This window comes from Carex rostrata, chromosome 17 (genome assembly GCF_964058835.1).
Source record: "Carex rostrata chromosome 17, lpCarRost1.2, whole genome shotgun sequence".
Taxonomy (NCBI): domain Eukaryota; kingdom Viridiplantae; phylum Streptophyta; class Magnoliopsida; order Poales; family Cyperaceae; genus Carex; species Carex rostrata.
The window spans coordinates 3,478,205-3,495,262 of NC_135934.1; the positions used below are offsets into that span (position 1 = coordinate 3,478,205).

The following is a 17,058-nucleotide window of genomic DNA, read 5'->3' on the forward strand; positions in this document are numbered from 1 at the left end:
AACTCCCGATTTTTTTATTTATATCCAAAAAATAAATCAAATTACAAAAAATAACCACTTCAGCGTTGAATTTCAAAAACTACCCAATCCGGTTACTCAGTCACCGGATATTTTTTTTCCCGGTTACCCAATTCCCGGATTAGTGAAATAGGTCTGGTTATTGGTTAATCGGAAATGAGCAAAATTTTTGGTATGGTATATGTCCGGTTAATGGTGCACCGGTTTTGTGTTTTTTTTTTTTTTTAAAACATAAATTTTTTTTTTGTATTAAAATATTAGAAATGTTGAATATATTTCTTTGAAAATAGATGGAATACAATATAATTTGATTTATTAGAAAGACTGCAACAAATAACCCGGATCAATATTTTTCAGGTCGGATTTTTCGTGGCTATAAGAAAAATTAATATATTTTTTTATGTGTTATTGGAAAAAAAAATGCTTAGATTCTGAGTTATTGATCCCGGTTCAAAAGTCACTTCTAGGTAATCTAGAAAATATTATAATCTTTCTAGTACATTTAATTTATTAAAAGTTGTATCTATTTTGAAAAAAAAAACAAAAACTTTAATTTATTTAATGATTGTTATTCAAAAATAATTCTCAAAATAGATACAACTTTTAATAAATTAAATGTACTAGAAAGATCATAATATTTTCTGGATTACCTAGAAGTGACTTTTGAACCGGGATCAATAACTCAGAATCTAAGCATTTTTATTTTTTTCCAATAACACATAAAGAAATATATTAATTTTTCTTACAGCCGCGAAAAATCCGACCTGAAAAATATTGATCCGGGTTATTTGTTGTAGTCTTTCTAATAAATCAAATTATATTGTATTCCATCTATTTTCAAAGAAATATATTCAACATTTCTAATATTTTAATACAAAAAATAAAAAAATATGTTCTAAAAAAAAAAAAAAATACAAAACCGGTGCACCATTAACCGGACATATACCATATCAAAAATTTTGTTCATTTCTGGTTAACCAATAACCGGACCCATTTCACTAATTCGGGAATTGAGTAACCGGAAAAAAAAAATCCGATTACCGGGTAACCGGATTGGATAGTTTTCGAAATTCAACGCCGAAGTAGTTATTTTTTGTAATTTGATTTATTTTTTGAATATAAATAAAAAAATCAGATCAAACTCACAATCTTTCAATCTTTGATTACAACAACTCTACAACTTTTTTCTAAGTAATGCTACTCTCCTTTCAATCGCAATTGGATTTAAACGGTACATTTTGTCACGGTCAGATGGCCGGTATGATTCGTTTTGATTGTCTTATTCTTAAAAATAAAAATAAAAAGATACTATCGATTTCATTTAATTTTATAATGCTGAGAATAAAAAAATCGGTTGATCAGGTAACCCAGCCAATTACTTCATACTTCTCAGTCTTCTCTCCTCTCCTCCCCAATTTCTCTCTTCTCTCTCAAACAAACAAAAATCTAATCAGATGCTTCATTTCAAGCAAATATGAGCCGCGTTTGTGATCCAGAGACGCTCAAATGGCTAGTTCGACTCGTACTGGTCGTTCTCACTTTCTTCGTTTCTTTTGCTGGCTGTTGCGTTGTGCTTGTCGGGTAAAACCCCTGAAATTTTGATTTTTTTTTTTTTTTTTTGAATCAATGGATATATTCATTTTCTTCTTTTGTTTTCTTTCCTTATTAGTTTTTCTGGTACAGGTTGGGAATGGAGATAATATTTAGGATGTATGAATTTCCCAAAAGAATAACGCAGCTTGGACTGTGGTTGATGGAGACCCCTTTGTATGTTATGAGAACTTGTTACAATGACCAAGAAAGAGGTGCATGTTACAAACTTAAAATTTTTCTTTATCCATTTCATATCTCATGATCAATGTGTCTTCAATTTTTTACTGGATGCACCAATTATAAGTGTATTACTTCAAATTTGTTGTAGCATTCCTTTGAATTTGATGTTTAAGGTCAAATTAAGTATTCCTTGATTCTGTAATTAAGCCTGCTCTGTACAAATGTGAATTAAAAAATAATACAATTTCAGTTCTTTTTTATAATTGAAATTTTGTGTTCAGTTGAAAGATCAACAATTACGGAAATAACAAATCATGTGTTTGAGAGACTCCCTTATCAGACACCACCTCTATCTTTCAAAACCAACCAAAGCTCAGGCCACTCAGACTCTATCATTGTATCGGTACAAGCGTCCTCTCTAAATTCCCATGCTGGCTTCTCACACTTCAATTTCACCTATGATCAACTCTCGGCTGCTACCAACAATTTTTCCAAAGAAAACATCTTGGGAGAAGGCGGTTTCGGGTTTGTTTACAAGGGAGACCTGCCCGATGGCCGGGAAGTCGCGATCAAAATGTTGAAAGGAAACAAGGGGTTTGCGGCTGAGTTGGATGAGTTCCAGGCTGAGGCAGCAGTTATTAGTCAGGTGCACCATAGACATCTTGTTGGGATGGTTGGTGGCGCAATCGGAAATGAGAAGATGATGCTTGTGTTTGAATATGTTGGTAACAAAACCCTGCAATTCCATCTCCATGGTAGTAATATATATATTTTTTTTTCTTCAAAGTGATTTCGTAAATGAGCAGGGTTCAAATGTCTCATGCCTCATATTCATATCTTTGTTTTTAAAGTCCAAATAGTCAATCCGAACTGCTCAACATAATCTCCATATTAAAATGTGCTTGAACGCACAACCTTCAAAAAAAAAATGTGCTTGAACGCCAAATTTTATATTTTGGAATTTTTTTTTTTTTTGTAAATAGGTACAAAACCACTGTTTTTCAAATTAAAGATTCTGAACCATCCAAAAAAGTGATTTTCTACCAATCTAAAAAAATAGTAAAAAATTTCAAAATCATGCCTCACGAGGCATTTGAACCCTACTCTTTGCCAATATATTGTAAGAATTACTAGTTTATTAGTTTTATTTTATTTTTTCCTCAGAGAGTGAAGATATCATGGACTGGCCTACAAGATTAAAGGTTGCTCTTGGTTCTGCAAAGGGTTTGGCTTACTTGCATGAGGAATGTGAGGTTCTCTCTTGATTCTTATTCTCCTTAAGGTCATGTTTGGTTGTGGAGTAAAGTTACTCCGGATTAAATTGCTTACTCCAAGTTAAGATAGATTGAATTAATCATATTTGGTTAGAACTTGGTGGAGTAAGTTACTGAAAAGAGAAAATTATAAGTTGGATGTTACCCTAACTGCAGACCCACTGGTGGAGTAAGCTACTCCACCCAAAGAGATGGAGTAACTTAATCATGATTAACTCAAATGTTTCTCCATCTTAACCCTTCAAATTTACTCCTCATTTGACTACTTAAAATTGGAGTAAAAGGTTTACTCCACTTACTCCACAGCCAAACATGATCTTTTAGTGTTTAATTTGAGGGATTTTGAGATTATGGTGTTCGTTATTTTTCTGTGTGATGAAATATGAGATTGTGAGGTTCTATCTTCACTTACCAAAATCTACTAGTAGTGCATTAGAGGATGAAATATGTTGTGATTATTGAAGTGGTAATGTAGGTAAACCGAGAATAATTCATCGTGATGTTAAGGCAGCTAACATACTTTTGGATCATTCATTCGAGGCAAAGGTATGGAAAAGGTGGAGAGTAGAGACATATAAACAAGAGAACAAGAAAACAAAACAATCTCAATTTAAGATAAATGCTAACTACTAACAAGAGAAACTGGTTTTGCATTTATGATTTCAGGTTGCAGATTTTGGGCTTGCAAGGTCCATCAACGATGAAAACACACACGTGTCAACTCGTGTGATGGGGACTATTGGGTAATAATTAAAGCATAATTCCTTTTGTGTTAAATATTTCAGTAATACACTACTAATACCATCATATTAGAGCATTACTTATTATAGAAAATAGTTTCATAAAAATTGAGAATTATGAGAGATTTTGACTTTTGAAATGAAGTTCAGTTTTTTTTTTTTTTTTGAGGGTAAGATAGCAACTTGCTATCTTACGGATTTTAATTGATAAAATAATATTTACAGGCCCAAGTAGGCGGTTCAATTAGCAAAAAAGAAAAAAAGAGAAATTTATTTACAACTCGGTGGCCTACTATTGGTAATGAAGTTCAGTTTTAACTTAATGGTATAGGTATCTCTCTCCAGAGTATGCCTCCACCGGGCAGCTGACCGATAAATCTGATGTCTTTTCTTTCGGTGTGATGCTTCTAGAGCTGATCTCAGGGAGAAAACCCATCATGAGAAATGACACCACACATGTGGCACGAAGTTTAGTAGATTGGGTTTGCATATCTTTCTTGTTTTGATTATATTGTAGGGTAATTGCACAAAGTCCCCCAAAGTTTAATTTTGTAAGTAATTTTCATATAAAATCCACAGTAATAAAGCAAACGACAATGTATAGATTGACCATTTCTTCAAAACAAATACTTTCTATAAAAGAATACTTACTATATTCATTTCCTTTTCTTAGGCAAGGCCATTGGTGCCACAAGCATCAATTGATGGCAAGTTTGATAGCCTGGTCGATCCAAGATTGGAGAACAAATATAATCTAGAAGAGATGAAGCGAATGGTCGCCTGTGCTGGAGCATGCATTCATTTTTTTCCCGACAAACGGCCTCCCATGAGTGAAGTACGTTTATCTACTTTTTCTCTCATTTGACAAAAAGGCTAATCTTACAGTAATTCATCACCAAGTGACACTTTCTGTTCTAAAATCAAAACACAGATTGTGCGAGTGTTGGAGGGGGTGGTACCACCTGACAATTATATAAATGCCATGGTTCAATTTAGCCAAATGCCTGTTTCGGTTATACTAGCTCACTCTAGCGATCCTGATTCCAGTTCAATGGAGCCATGATGATAAAAAGAAGGCTCTGGTTGTACAAAAGAAAGCTGCTGGTAGTTCAATTTATACACAGGAGTCTTGACTTTGAAAGAATGCGAGGTTATATTTAGTCCTTTAAATAGTAGTATATTTTGTTGTGGTTTTGTGTGAGGCAAAAGGAAAAATATAAAGAAACAGAGAATTAAATAAAAGAGATAAGTTGCCCTTCAATTGGCTGTACAACTTTTTTTGTTACAGCCAAAGATAAGTCCAATTTTATATTTGTTTCTGTGTGTGGTTTACTTGACACTATAGTGGATATTGTTCAATTGACTATGAAATGGAGCATTTGATAATTTCCAAACTTGTAAAAGAGAAGTTTCTTTCAGAGAATCTTTTCAAATATTGGGTAAAATATATTTAAAAAAATGTATTTTTTGTTTTGCTTTTTGAAGTTGATTCCTAAAAGGGCAACAAAATGAGGATGCATATTGCTTTGAAGATAATGCATAAATATGTTTCTTGTTTATGAAATGTAAAATTAGACACCAAAATTTGCATTTCTTGTTTTTTATTCTTAGTTCAGTTCTCTGCATATGGAATTATCAGCATTTACCACAGATAGGGGCGATTATGTCATTACATCCAAGGTGTTTTAATTTTAGTGGGTCATTAAGCTCAAATCATATGGAGTTCAGTGCAAATATGAAAAATGTTTGGTGCTATTTGCAAAAACAGTAAATATTGATAATTATTTGCAAATAATCATTTTACTAATGATTCAGCCATTTTTTAATTTAAGCCTCCATTGAGGTATTGAAAATAGACTCGGTTGAGCAATTAAACACAAAAAACAAATATTTTAGATTTGAATAGAGCTACATGGATGCTGACATGGAAGAACATTTATGAGTACAATTACTTGTTGCACAAACAGTGAATAGAAAATAGAAAATTCGATTCAAAGAATAAGAAAATTACTTCTCAAAGTATCCCCAAAATAGATAAAGATGCAATATGAACTATTATCACATTTCAAATTGTTTTATTCATGGTAAAAAAAATTCATACAGAATGCGATCTTGCCTCCAGAATCAGATCCAACTTTCTATGAACTGAAATTCCGTTAACTTCGGACATATCTAACGGCTTCCCTTTCATCCCATCAGGCAGATCCCAGTCAAAGTGGTACAATAAGCTCGCAAGAGCGAAACTGATGGTTGCCATAGCGAAGCTGATTCCTGGGCAAGTTCTTCTGCCTGTACCAAACGGAATCAATCCAAAATGCTGGCCATTGTAATCGACATTACTTCCTAAAAACCTCTCTGGCATGAACTCATCTGCTCTCTCCCAGGTGTCTGTGTCCCGCCCGATTGCCCATGCATTGATGATGAACCGGGTCCTTGCAGGAATACAATAACCTAATAAGTCGATATCTTTAGTTGATTCCCTTGGGACGAGTAAAGGGACTGGAGGGTGCAATCTGAAGGTCTCTTTGATAGCAGCATTTAGGTATGTCATTTTTTTTATTGTTTCTTCAGTTAACCTTCCATCTGTGCCGATCATACTTCTTACTTCGTCTTGTACATTTTTCATTTCCTTCGGGTTCTTGATTAGTTCGGCCATTGTCCATGCAAGTGCTGTAGACACTGTATCTGTGCCAGCAGAAAACATATCCTGCCAGAATTGAACCATCTCTAAATTATAGCTGAGAATGGATCATCATGTTTCTTTTTCTTACCGTCATGCCTATCTTTTTCTTACCGTCATGACTAAATATGGTACAATATTTTTGAGGTCTTATTTGAAGAGTTCAAATATTATACATAATTAAAGAACAATGAGTGGTAATAACAGGACTTGTAAAAGAGAGAACCTTACCAGAATGATGGCTTTGATATTATTCCTGCTCAAAGAGACTCCAATTTCTGTATCATTCTCTTGAACATTCAACAAAACATCAATCAAATCGCTTCCTTCCATCTGATCCTTATGGATTCCATCTCTCAAATCATCTCTTTTTTCTTTCTCATGCTTGTCTATTGCGTTTTCAAGAAAACTGTCTAGCCCTTCAGCAGTCTTTCTCATCCGCTTTTTCGATCCTAATAACCAATCCAACCAACCCAAACATGGCACATTCTCCCCGACTAGAGTTGTCCCGAGATGCGCAACGAAGTGCTTTAGATGGCTGTGGGTTTTATTCCATCCATCGTCTGAAAACTTATGTCCCAGTGTTACTCTGTATAAATTTCGAATCAGTTTGAAATTTGATTCATTATCAAGTTATAAAATTATTTGATTTTTTTTTTTAAATCGACCCAAATATTTTGCACATGCTATGTAAAAAAATAACCCATCTACAATTTTTGTATATTTTTATGTTAACAGTATTTTTTTTTTTTTAAATACCAAATATATGTACCGTAAAAATTGAATTTACACTAGAATTATCTTTTGGATTATTGGAAAAGTCCAGTCTACCTGCAAACTATGTCATTGGTAAGTTTAACGAGCATTCGGCTCAAGTTAACAACAGAACCGCATCCCTCGTTACTAGAAGAAATCAATCGAATTTTGTCAATCAGCAACGACACTTCCTGTTGCCGTATGAACCCAAACGATTGAACCCTTTTGGTGCTAAGAAGATGCAAAACACATATACGGCGTGCCTGGCGCCAATATTCCCCGTAAGGCGAAAATGCAACATCACTAGAGCCATACAACAGAATATCCGGCACAGCCAAGTGTGGTCGGCTCGAAAGTGCTATGTCATGGAAACGAACCGACTTTTCAACTGCATCAGCAGAGGAGAGAATGACAGTGGGCACGCTGCCGAGATGAAGATACATGATGGGACCATAACAGGAGGAGAGATTGTGCAAGGAGTGGTGCGGGAGGCTGCCGATTCGGTGTAGGTGCCCGAGCAGAGGTAGCCGTGGTGGGGATGGGGGAAGGCTGAGATGAGGGTTTGAAGGTCTTGTTTGAGTGTAGATGAGGAGAAGTATGGGGATGGTTAGAATGAGGAGGTAATGAGTGATGGAGAGAGAGGAAAGGTCATGGAGATACTGAAACAACGGAGAAAACTGGGGAGCCATAGCTTAGGTAATTTGGATCTGGAAGTCTGTGGATGCTAGTTATTATAAGAAGGGGGAATAGCTTGCATACCCCTCAAAAGTATCGAAATAACCTATTACGCCCTCTAAAGTTCATAATATTATATTGATCCTTCTAAATTTCAATAAGTTACAAATTTACTCAACTTACTGATTTTTCTATTAAAACTCATTTTAAATTTATAAATTACCCATACTATGTTTAAGAGAAATGATCCGTCTTTGATTTTCTAAGAAAAATAGTTCATTTTTCTAATTGTGACGCATATAAAATGACATTTAGACATATATGTGTGTCAAAAGTAAGAAAATGAACCATTTATTTTCACAATCGAACAATTAGAAGATTAAATATTTCTCTTAAATATACTATATATTTTTTAATAAAGAATAAAATGAGTACTTTATAAATTCAAGAAGAGTTTTAATACAAAAGTGAATAAATTGGATAAATTTGCAAGTTGTTAAATTTAGATGGGTTAATATGATATTATGAATTTTAGAGAAAAAAAAAATGTAATTTCAAATATTTAGTGATATACATGAAATTTCCTAAAAAAAAAAATGCTTATAAAAACAAGATATATATTTGGTCGGTGTGTTTTGAAAGTTTGGATGTATAGAGACACAATTTCAATTTGTTTTGTGTATGATATATGAACTTACGGATACGTGTTGTTTTGACTATTCTTTGGATAGGGATGGCGCATAAAATTCTCCCTTGTCACTATATAAACATTGGCATGAGATTAATGTGGATCTTTCCTGAGATATTATTTTTGTATTCACATTGTGCATCTTTATCTTCATTTCGAAAATATTTCTATGTACTATGTCTGTTTTATTTTTATCTTTGAATCTACAAATAATCATATTTAATATACAAAATGATCACAGTTTTTTTTTTTTTTGAAAAAAGTTTAATTGTATATTCTCTTCAACTGTCGAACAAATATAATTTTGAAGCTTTTATTTAAGATAAAATTTGTCCTTTGTCATGATTTGGTTACTCAAATTGATTTGTTCGTCCATAGCCACTGAATTTTTGATTTGTCTAAATCAAATCACTCTATAACTTTTCCGTTAATATTTTGAACAGATTGAGCATATATATTCTATTAAAATTTTGAATTGAATGAGCATATTCCGTTATATTTTGAACAGAATGAGAATATTGTGTTAATATTTTGGATGAAAAAATTATAGAGTGGCTTAATTAGGACAAATTAAAAATCCAATGGCTAAATTATAGAGTGACTTAATTAGGACAAATTAAAAATCCAATGGCTATAGAGGGACAAATCAAACTTGAGTGACTAATTTATGACAAATAACAAAGTTTAGTGACCTACAGTGAATTTTACCATTTTATTTAAAATAATATAAGGTATAAGTATTTTATCATCAATTTTGTAAACAGTTTTTTTTTTTAATTGTATAAACATGTATAGAATAACAGTTAACATAGTGCAAATAAAAATAAAAAATATAGTTATCACTCATTGTTTTTAATTAGACAAGATGGCTATATATATAACCCAAACAAAAATATGTTGTGTATCAATATATAAAGAGAATATAGTTGCAAAGTAAAAAGGCAGGGACATAGTTTTTCGAGTAAAGCTAGCGTGTGACATGCTCACCAAGAAAGTTTGGTGAGCATAACTCCAAAAATATATCGGATCGACGTCAAATGTCAAATCCAAACCGTTGAAATTCATGTACTTCATGAGTGATGCATATACATGCAAAATTTTAAAAGTTTCGAGTTTATTTGCTACACGGTCAAGTGGTCAAAGAAATAATAAAAATTGAATATATAAAATAACTTATAATAAAATGTTCATTTCTTTGACCACTTGACCGTGTAGCAAATAAACTCGAAACTTTCAAAATTTTGGATATATATGCATCACTCATGAAGTATATGGATTTCAACGGTTTGGATTTGGCATTTGACGTCGATCCGATATACTTTTGGAGTTATGCTCACCAAACTTTCTTGATGAGCATGTCACACGCTAGCTTTACTCTAGTTTTTCTATTTGGCACTACATGCAATAATATGAACAATTTTTCATGTATATACATGGCCCACAGGCTTCTACTGGTACAAAAAGTAGCAAATGTATGGCCCCAAAGTTCGCTTCGTATGAACACGCTTTACAAGCGTTGATTTTAGCTTGCGGAAGCAGGTGGAAACGGAATGAGTGCGGGATGAAGTCCGGTTAAAACAATCTACATCAAGATTTGTGCAAACTACTTTAAGATTCATCAGATTAATGTACATGAACTTTGATATAGATCGGACAGTTAGAAATATTGAACTGAATTTTGGTAAGATGCTCATCGAACGGTCCCCACTCTGTGTGAAACTGATACTGTTCAACGCCAAAAATGCCGAAATTTTTAAATATACCATTTTTTGAAAAAAATGATAAACCGAAAAACCACAAATTCTGTGGAATTTCACAATTACCACAGATGTAATATGAAGTTGTGTCCATTAAATCATATTATTCACTGCAGTTTATATATATATTTTTATTAATTTTTAAAAATAAAAGTAGAAACTTATAATTTGGATATATTAGAATATATTAGAAAAAACATCAAACAAAATAGATAAAATATCTTATAATTTAGATGTACTAGAAGTACTACGAAATATTTTTCAGGCATAATTTTTTGCGGTTGTAAAAGAAATTAAAATATTTCTTGATATGTTATTGAAAAAAAAAATGTTTTAGATCTTAGTTATTCATCTCGGTTCAAAAACAACTTATGGGTATTTAAAAAAATTATCGTGGTCCTTCTAGTACATTCAAATTATAAGTTGATCCTTCTATTTTTGAAAATTAACTAACAAAAAAATCTAAATTTTGACTGTCAAATCAAAAAGAAATTTTGAAAATAGATAGAATAACTTTAAAGTCACTCTATAATATATTTTCGATCTCAGATATTGGTCTCAGTTCAAAAACAACTTTTGGATATTTAAAAAATTATCGTGGTCATTTAGGGTTTAGGGTTTAAAATTTGAAAATTTCGGCAAAAAATGGGCTCTATATTTGGCCCGGTTTTCACACCAGTTTGCTCCTCGTAACCGGTTGTACATACAGAAATATACTGTGTACATGTTTGATTTTGAAGCTCATTTTTTATTTGTATCATTTACGAACTTACCAATGAATTTACAGTTTAAATATTTTATTAGAAATATCACAAAATACTGGCTCATACTGTACTAAGTAATGGAAGTTAAACAAGGCAATCAGATCTAGAACTAGTGTTGGGTTCCCTTTGTTTCTTTTTCTTTTCTTGAGGATTTTAAAATTTGGATTCATAGTCAACGAATATGATTCTAGCAAAAGGAGATCATTGATTAGATGAAATTAATACTGAAGTTCTTGTAATTCAAATGTCGGGATTACTGGTACTCTTGGTCAGAAGACTCAGAATCAGAACATCTAACAGCATGTACAGCTGTGCTCATACAGTAAAAATTACACATTTGTCATATCAGAAACCCACAAATTGTATCAAACATTGACATTAACATTAGTCTTGGGACCCTGAAACCAAAATCTTGCGCTCCAAAACCATGAGCTGATGCAAAGCACCAGCACTCCCCCAACTGCTACAGGTGCATAGTTTAGTGTATCCTTTGTTATAGGGTATGCCACAGGAAGAGAAAACAACACCGTAATCACAACCGCCCACAAAATAGCTACCCAACCAATCAGAATGCTGTATTTACCGAGATTAAACGGCCCCGGAACGAATGATTTTCTTCCAAGTGTCACACGGAAGACGATTGGTGTCACATAGGCAATGTATTGTCCGATTGTTGCAATAGAAACCATGGCTTGGAATGCTACTTGGCTTCCTAGAGACTGCCAAAATGGGATGAACTGAGATTAAAATGATTCGGTAACAACAAAATTGTTTTGTCTAAACATTTAAATAGAATGTTCTTCATGCTCTTGGTCAAATATTTGTTTCATAATTTCCTTCCTGATGATTTAGTGGAGTGCATAGTGGGGTCTCAGTTTGAAGAATTACCAGAAACAGGTACCATACTGGTACAGGTAATTTTTTGTATTATATTATTGAAACTGTGAAAGAGGTAAGAAAAGGGAAGTACAGGGAGGGCCATGCAGAATCCTACAAGTACAGAAAGCCAAACTGCACTGACGGGGACCTCTTCTCGGTTTACTCTGTACCACAGTGAAGAAAATGGCAATGCCCCATCTCTTGAGAAAGCATATGCCATTCTGAACTTGGAAAAAGATGGAAATGAAAAAATCATATCATAAAAACAATATATTTGATCCTACCAGATCTTTCATTATTATTATTTTTTATCTTTTTTTATTATTATTATTATAATTATGATGATGATGATGAGGAGGAGGAGGGATCCACATTTGAAAGTTACAACACCTTACAACAATTCGATTTTGCGATTTTCAAAGTCTAAACAGTCGATTCATACCGTTCAACATGATATCTATATTAATATGTGCTTGGAGATCAAATTTTACATTTTTTTTTAATTTGTTTACTATTTATTATTTATTAAGTATTTTATAAAACTGTTATTTTTCAGTGGTCCAGAATTGTCTAAAAACAGCAATTTTGTAAAATACTTAATAAATAGTAAAAGAATTCAAAAAATATAAAATTTGATCTTAAAAGACATTTTAATATAGAGATCATGTTTAACGGTTTGGATCGACCATTTGAACTTTGAAAATCACAAAACCAAATTGTTGTAAGATGTTGTAACTTTCAAATGTTGTAAGTGCATCCCTTCTCTATTATTATTATTATTATTATTATTATTATTATTATTATTATTATTATTATTATTATTATTTTGTTTAAACAGGAGGTCGAAACTACATAACAAAGGGGATACCTAGAATTACTGGTAACACAAGCCACTCCGCATAGGTAGGCAGCACCTGAAAGAAAGCCAAGACAGATTATTCCTCCTAATCCCGTTCCGTATCTGTTCTTGAATGTTAGGTAGAAAATCTCAGCAATTGCATATCCGCCGGCATCGTTGCTGGTGTCTAAGAGATACGGTATGTCAGTCGCAGCGAAAGTAATGGCCACTAAATACATCCATCCCGTGACAACCGCAAGACCAACTGATGTAATTATCGCTTTGGGACCATCCTGATCCGCCTTTTTCGTTTCTTCTACCTACTCAGTATCATAGAAAACAAACCACATTATTTCATTAATTTTTGTAAATGCAAATTTGATTTACTCCCTTATTAGTCCATTATGGAAATACAACTTGACAAATCTAATTACTTCAAATCAATGGAATCTGACCAATGAATTCCTTTTCTCTATTATCTTTTCAGAATCTATGTTTTTATGTGAGATAGCTAGCTAACATGAAGATGTGAGCAAAAGATAATTTGAATAGGGGATACAATTTTTTTACCAGGTGAGCCGATACATCATAACCAGTAAGCGAGTATTGGCTCATGAGGAGACCCAAGACAAATATGTAAACGCTACTATGGATCCCGTCTCCGTTATCGGTGTTGAAGTGAGTAAAAACAAATTTTGCACTTGCTCTTTCAGTGGCGACAGTCGGAATCAGGATCATAAGTGCAAAAACACCTATCAACAATTAAAATATCATATTCTTTCAAAAGTATAATAAATAGAAGAATATCATTAATTTAGTATTATTTTTTTATGAAGAAAAGAATAAAACTGTCACCTAAGAAATTCCATAGTGCCCCAAGATATCCAAAAAATGCCAAGTACTTGATTGAAAGGCTATTGATGATTCCTTGAGAAATTAATATGAGGCCATGAAAACCTAAAACAAGATATTTTGAAGCCATATATCCACCTCCATTAGCTCCTCCTGTGCTGAGTAGAATTATCACTTGGATTAATTGTGCTAATGAAAAGTTCACACTTGTTGTTCCTCCAAACTGCCAAAAAAAATGATGATAACTACGGTTCAAACATCACTAAACTGCATGAGTTTCATGTAGCCTGCCAGAATTTGAAATTAAAATTGGAAAGTTTAAAATTGAAAGAAATACCAGTCCGACAATGTTGAACCTGCAGAGAAATTGGATGCAGTAGTTAAAATTAAGAATCATTAAATGAAAAAATCATACACTTTTATGTGTATATAACCTCCAATGTTTCAGCATAAATTAAAAGCATATATAATAGCTTTTATTTAGTAATAGCAGGTTTTGATCGGACTAGTTTGAAAGATTTGCAACTTGCTACTTTATGGTCGTATAAGAAGATTTTATAGATACTGTTTGTCAGTTTCAGAATTCTAGTAATTACCAGCCAGTGAACCAGGAAGCAAAAGGGGCCCACTCTTTGCCGGCTAACTTAGCGCTCCAATAGTACAAGCCACCAGAGGTAGGATATGCTGAGCAAATCTCAGCCATCGACGAGGCAACACAGCATGTGAAAAACGACACCACTAACCATCCAATTGTCATTGATACGGGCCCGCCATACCTGAGACCAGTATTGTATGTCGTCGTGATTCCCATCAGCACTGATATTAATGCAAAGGATACCGCAAAATTGGATAACCCCCTGCCAAACAAAAATAGGCATCGAAAAAAAATAATATTGTTGGCATCCAACACAAATGATCTAGTAAAGAAAAAGGAATTGATGGAGAAATTTAATTACGAGAGGCCGCGTTTAAGCTCTTGCTTATAGCCAAGCTGCCGCAGTCGTGCTTCATCAGCATCAATGGATGAGGACAGATTGGTAATTTTTACCATGTCGTTTGAGTTGGCCATTGTTCCATTGTGCCTTTCCAGTTCCATGGCTTCTCTTCCTTGGCAATGGTAGCTGCAGTCTACAATTGAAAAATAGTCAAGTACACTTGCTGGACTGTTTACCATTTATTGAAAAGATTAACATTTATAGTCTACGTAAAATAAATAATCCGTCAAGCTTGACTTTTTCAGGAAATCTCAATCCAACGGCGTTAAAGTGTGACAAATTATTTCTCTTCTTTTCCAGAAAAAAAAAAAAAAAGGAACTTTGTATTTGTATATTCTTAGGCTCCATTGTGCCTTTGCACTTCCATGGCTTACTCTGTTACTCCTCCGCAATAGTGGGTAAACTCCACTGTTTTGGAAAAATAAAATAGTCAAGTACACCTTGCTTGACCGTTTACCATTTATTGAAAAGATGGTGTAGCCCAATTTATATGTGGCATCTCCATGTCTAGCTTTGTGAAATGGATTTTATGAAATAGTTCTATAAAATGTCTGTCCCCATGTTAAGGTGAAATAATTTGGATCAAGCCTGTGGAGGGCACTTAAATGTTTTTATTATTTATTTATTTATTTATTTATAACTTCTGCCTTTGATAACAAAAAGAAAAATAAATCAAAGCAAATACTAAAAGGAAAATTAGTTATCATACTAGAACTTAAAGAGTGAGTTTGTAAAATCAGTATACGTCGGATCATTAATTCAATGCTGGGCTTAATTATATATAGAATAATTTATGTATTGTATATTGTTAATTTTGTATTAAATTAAAAATTATCAATACGATTCAGATACAGAGCGGATACGGAGCAGATACAGGTATGGCGAGAGAGTGCCGCAATTTGGTTGAAAAAATCCCATTTCCCTTCCCATTGAACACTAAAGTTTATTTGGCCGACCTCACACATCCCCTGACCCAGTTGACAAACTTCCCCGTGAATCTGTACAATTCCATAATCCAATGGCGGACCCTGCCTAGGCAACTCTAGATTCGAAAAAAAATTTAGATTAAGTGGTATTATACTTGTGTCTACCCTTGAAATAAAATAATGTCTACTCCTGAATTTAATTTATGGTCCAGTAGAAGAAAATTATGCGGAAAATAAAGTCAGGTCAGACTGATTCGTGTAAAAAAAAGAAACAAACAAAAAGACGCGGTATGATTTGTTGCTCCACTGAGAAGAATCGTTGATTCGCTAGGAGAAAAATAGGTCCGCTTTACCATGGCATGGCTAGTCATGTCTTGACTTGGATCACGTGTTGTGCAATGACAAGTCAGATTTATCTATATTGTGCTATGCGGTGACTAAATTAGGAAGGATGGTCATGACACGTGAATGATCACAACACGTTAGTCACGCCTTAAATGTACGTGACGTGTTTGAACGTGACCAATCATGTTTAATTTTTTTTTTCATAATTTAAGTTAGTTTATTTAATATTTACAATTCGATCAAAATCTAATAGTTCTAATTACACGTGACCATATGCCGTGTCATAACCAAATCTTTCGCGTGACATGCCGTGTTGTGCCAAATTTTCGAAAGATGGTCACGTTACACAAATAGTCACGGCACGAGACACGCGAGTTACAACACGTGACCTGCACACGTCTCATGTCGTGCTGTGACAGAACTGTGTTGTGCCGTGCCCGTGATGTATCCGATAGTGCTGTGACTTTTTTAGATCTCTATCGCTACTCCGCTCTGATTCACCAAAAAAAAAAATATTGTATTGTTATCGATATTTTGTGCCTACCCCTGATCGAAATCCTAGATCCGCCCCTATATACAACCATTCCATTCGATCAAATGCCTTCGGTAGGTCCACTTTGATGCAAAACTCTTGAGTTTTTGTACCATTTTGTCTAAACGTTTGTAAAACTTTGCTTAAAAGAATTATGTTCTCAGAAATGTCCCTCTCCGGTATGAAAGCCGTTTGAGATTTTGCAATAATTCCTCCCATGATAAAATCATATCTATATTTATTTTTTATTTTACGGATAGAGAGTGGATATCAAACAGATACGGATCAGATTGGATATTAATTAAAATAATATAAAAAATATGAAAAAAAAATAAAGTTCAAAATAGTTATCTAATTATAATGGTGAATAACATAATTCATTTTTCATAATATATATTAAATATATAGTATATATCTACTATTTGGATACAGATAATTGAAACGTAAAACTATATCAGTATCCTTATTTACTTGGATATTCGAATATCGAATATCCACATCTAAGTTTTCGAATACGGATCAGATATTATCCATACCGTTTTCACCCCTAGGTAATATTCATATTA

General features: G+C 33.4%; 3 protein-coding genes across 4 annotated transcripts; 1 reads left to right on the top strand and 2 right to left on the bottom strand.

Moving 5' to 3' along the window:
• Nucleotides 1-1,287: 1,287 nt before the first annotated feature.
• Nucleotides 1,288-5,173, top strand: LOC144568511 (proline-rich receptor-like protein kinase PERK1). The gene is made up of 9 exons (XM_078318873.1): nt 1,288-1,599; nt 1,702-1,823; nt 2,073-2,546; nt 2,956-3,039; nt 3,541-3,611; nt 3,732-3,808; nt 4,137-4,287; nt 4,479-4,640; nt 4,737-5,173. The coding sequence occupies exons 1-9, from the start codon at nt 1,493-1,495 to the stop codon at nt 4,866-4,868; spliced, it is 1,380 nt and encodes a 459-aa protein (XP_078174999.1). The 5' UTR covers nt 1,288-1,492; the 3' UTR covers nt 4,869-5,173.
• A 502-nt stretch (nt 5,174-5,675) lies between these two features.
• On the bottom strand, nt 5,676-7,944 carry LOC144568603 (cytochrome P450 71A1-like). The gene is made up of 3 exons (XM_078318977.1): nt 7,317-7,944; nt 6,717-7,074; nt 5,676-6,512 (listed from the first exon to the last, which is right to left on the bottom strand). The coding sequence occupies exons 1-3, from the start codon at nt 7,928-7,930 to the stop codon at nt 5,901-5,903; spliced, it is 1,584 nt and encodes a 527-aa protein (XP_078175103.1). The 5' UTR covers nt 7,931-7,944; the 3' UTR covers nt 5,676-5,900.
• A 3,496-nt stretch (nt 7,945-11,440) lies between these two features.
• LOC144568542 (amino-acid permease BAT1 homolog) lies at nt 11,441-15,064 on the bottom strand. 2 transcript variants are annotated; one of them, XM_078318907.1, is made up of 8 exons: nt 14,651-15,064; nt 14,291-14,551; nt 14,032-14,050; nt 13,698-13,917; nt 13,413-13,594; nt 12,873-13,162; nt 12,120-12,225; nt 11,441-11,844 (listed from the first exon to the last, which is right to left on the bottom strand). In XM_078318907.1, exons 1-8 carry the CDS (start codon nt 14,866-14,868, stop codon nt 11,491-11,493), a joined length of 1,650 nt encoding a protein of 549 aa, XP_078175033.1. In that variant the 5' UTR covers nt 14,869-15,064; the 3' UTR covers nt 11,441-11,490. The 2 variants fall into 2 exon arrangements, with proteins under 2 accessions (XP_078175033.1, XP_078175032.1); XM_078318906.1 differs by having other exon boundaries at nt 12,096-12,225.
• Nucleotides 15,065-17,058: the final 1,994 nt, after the last annotated feature.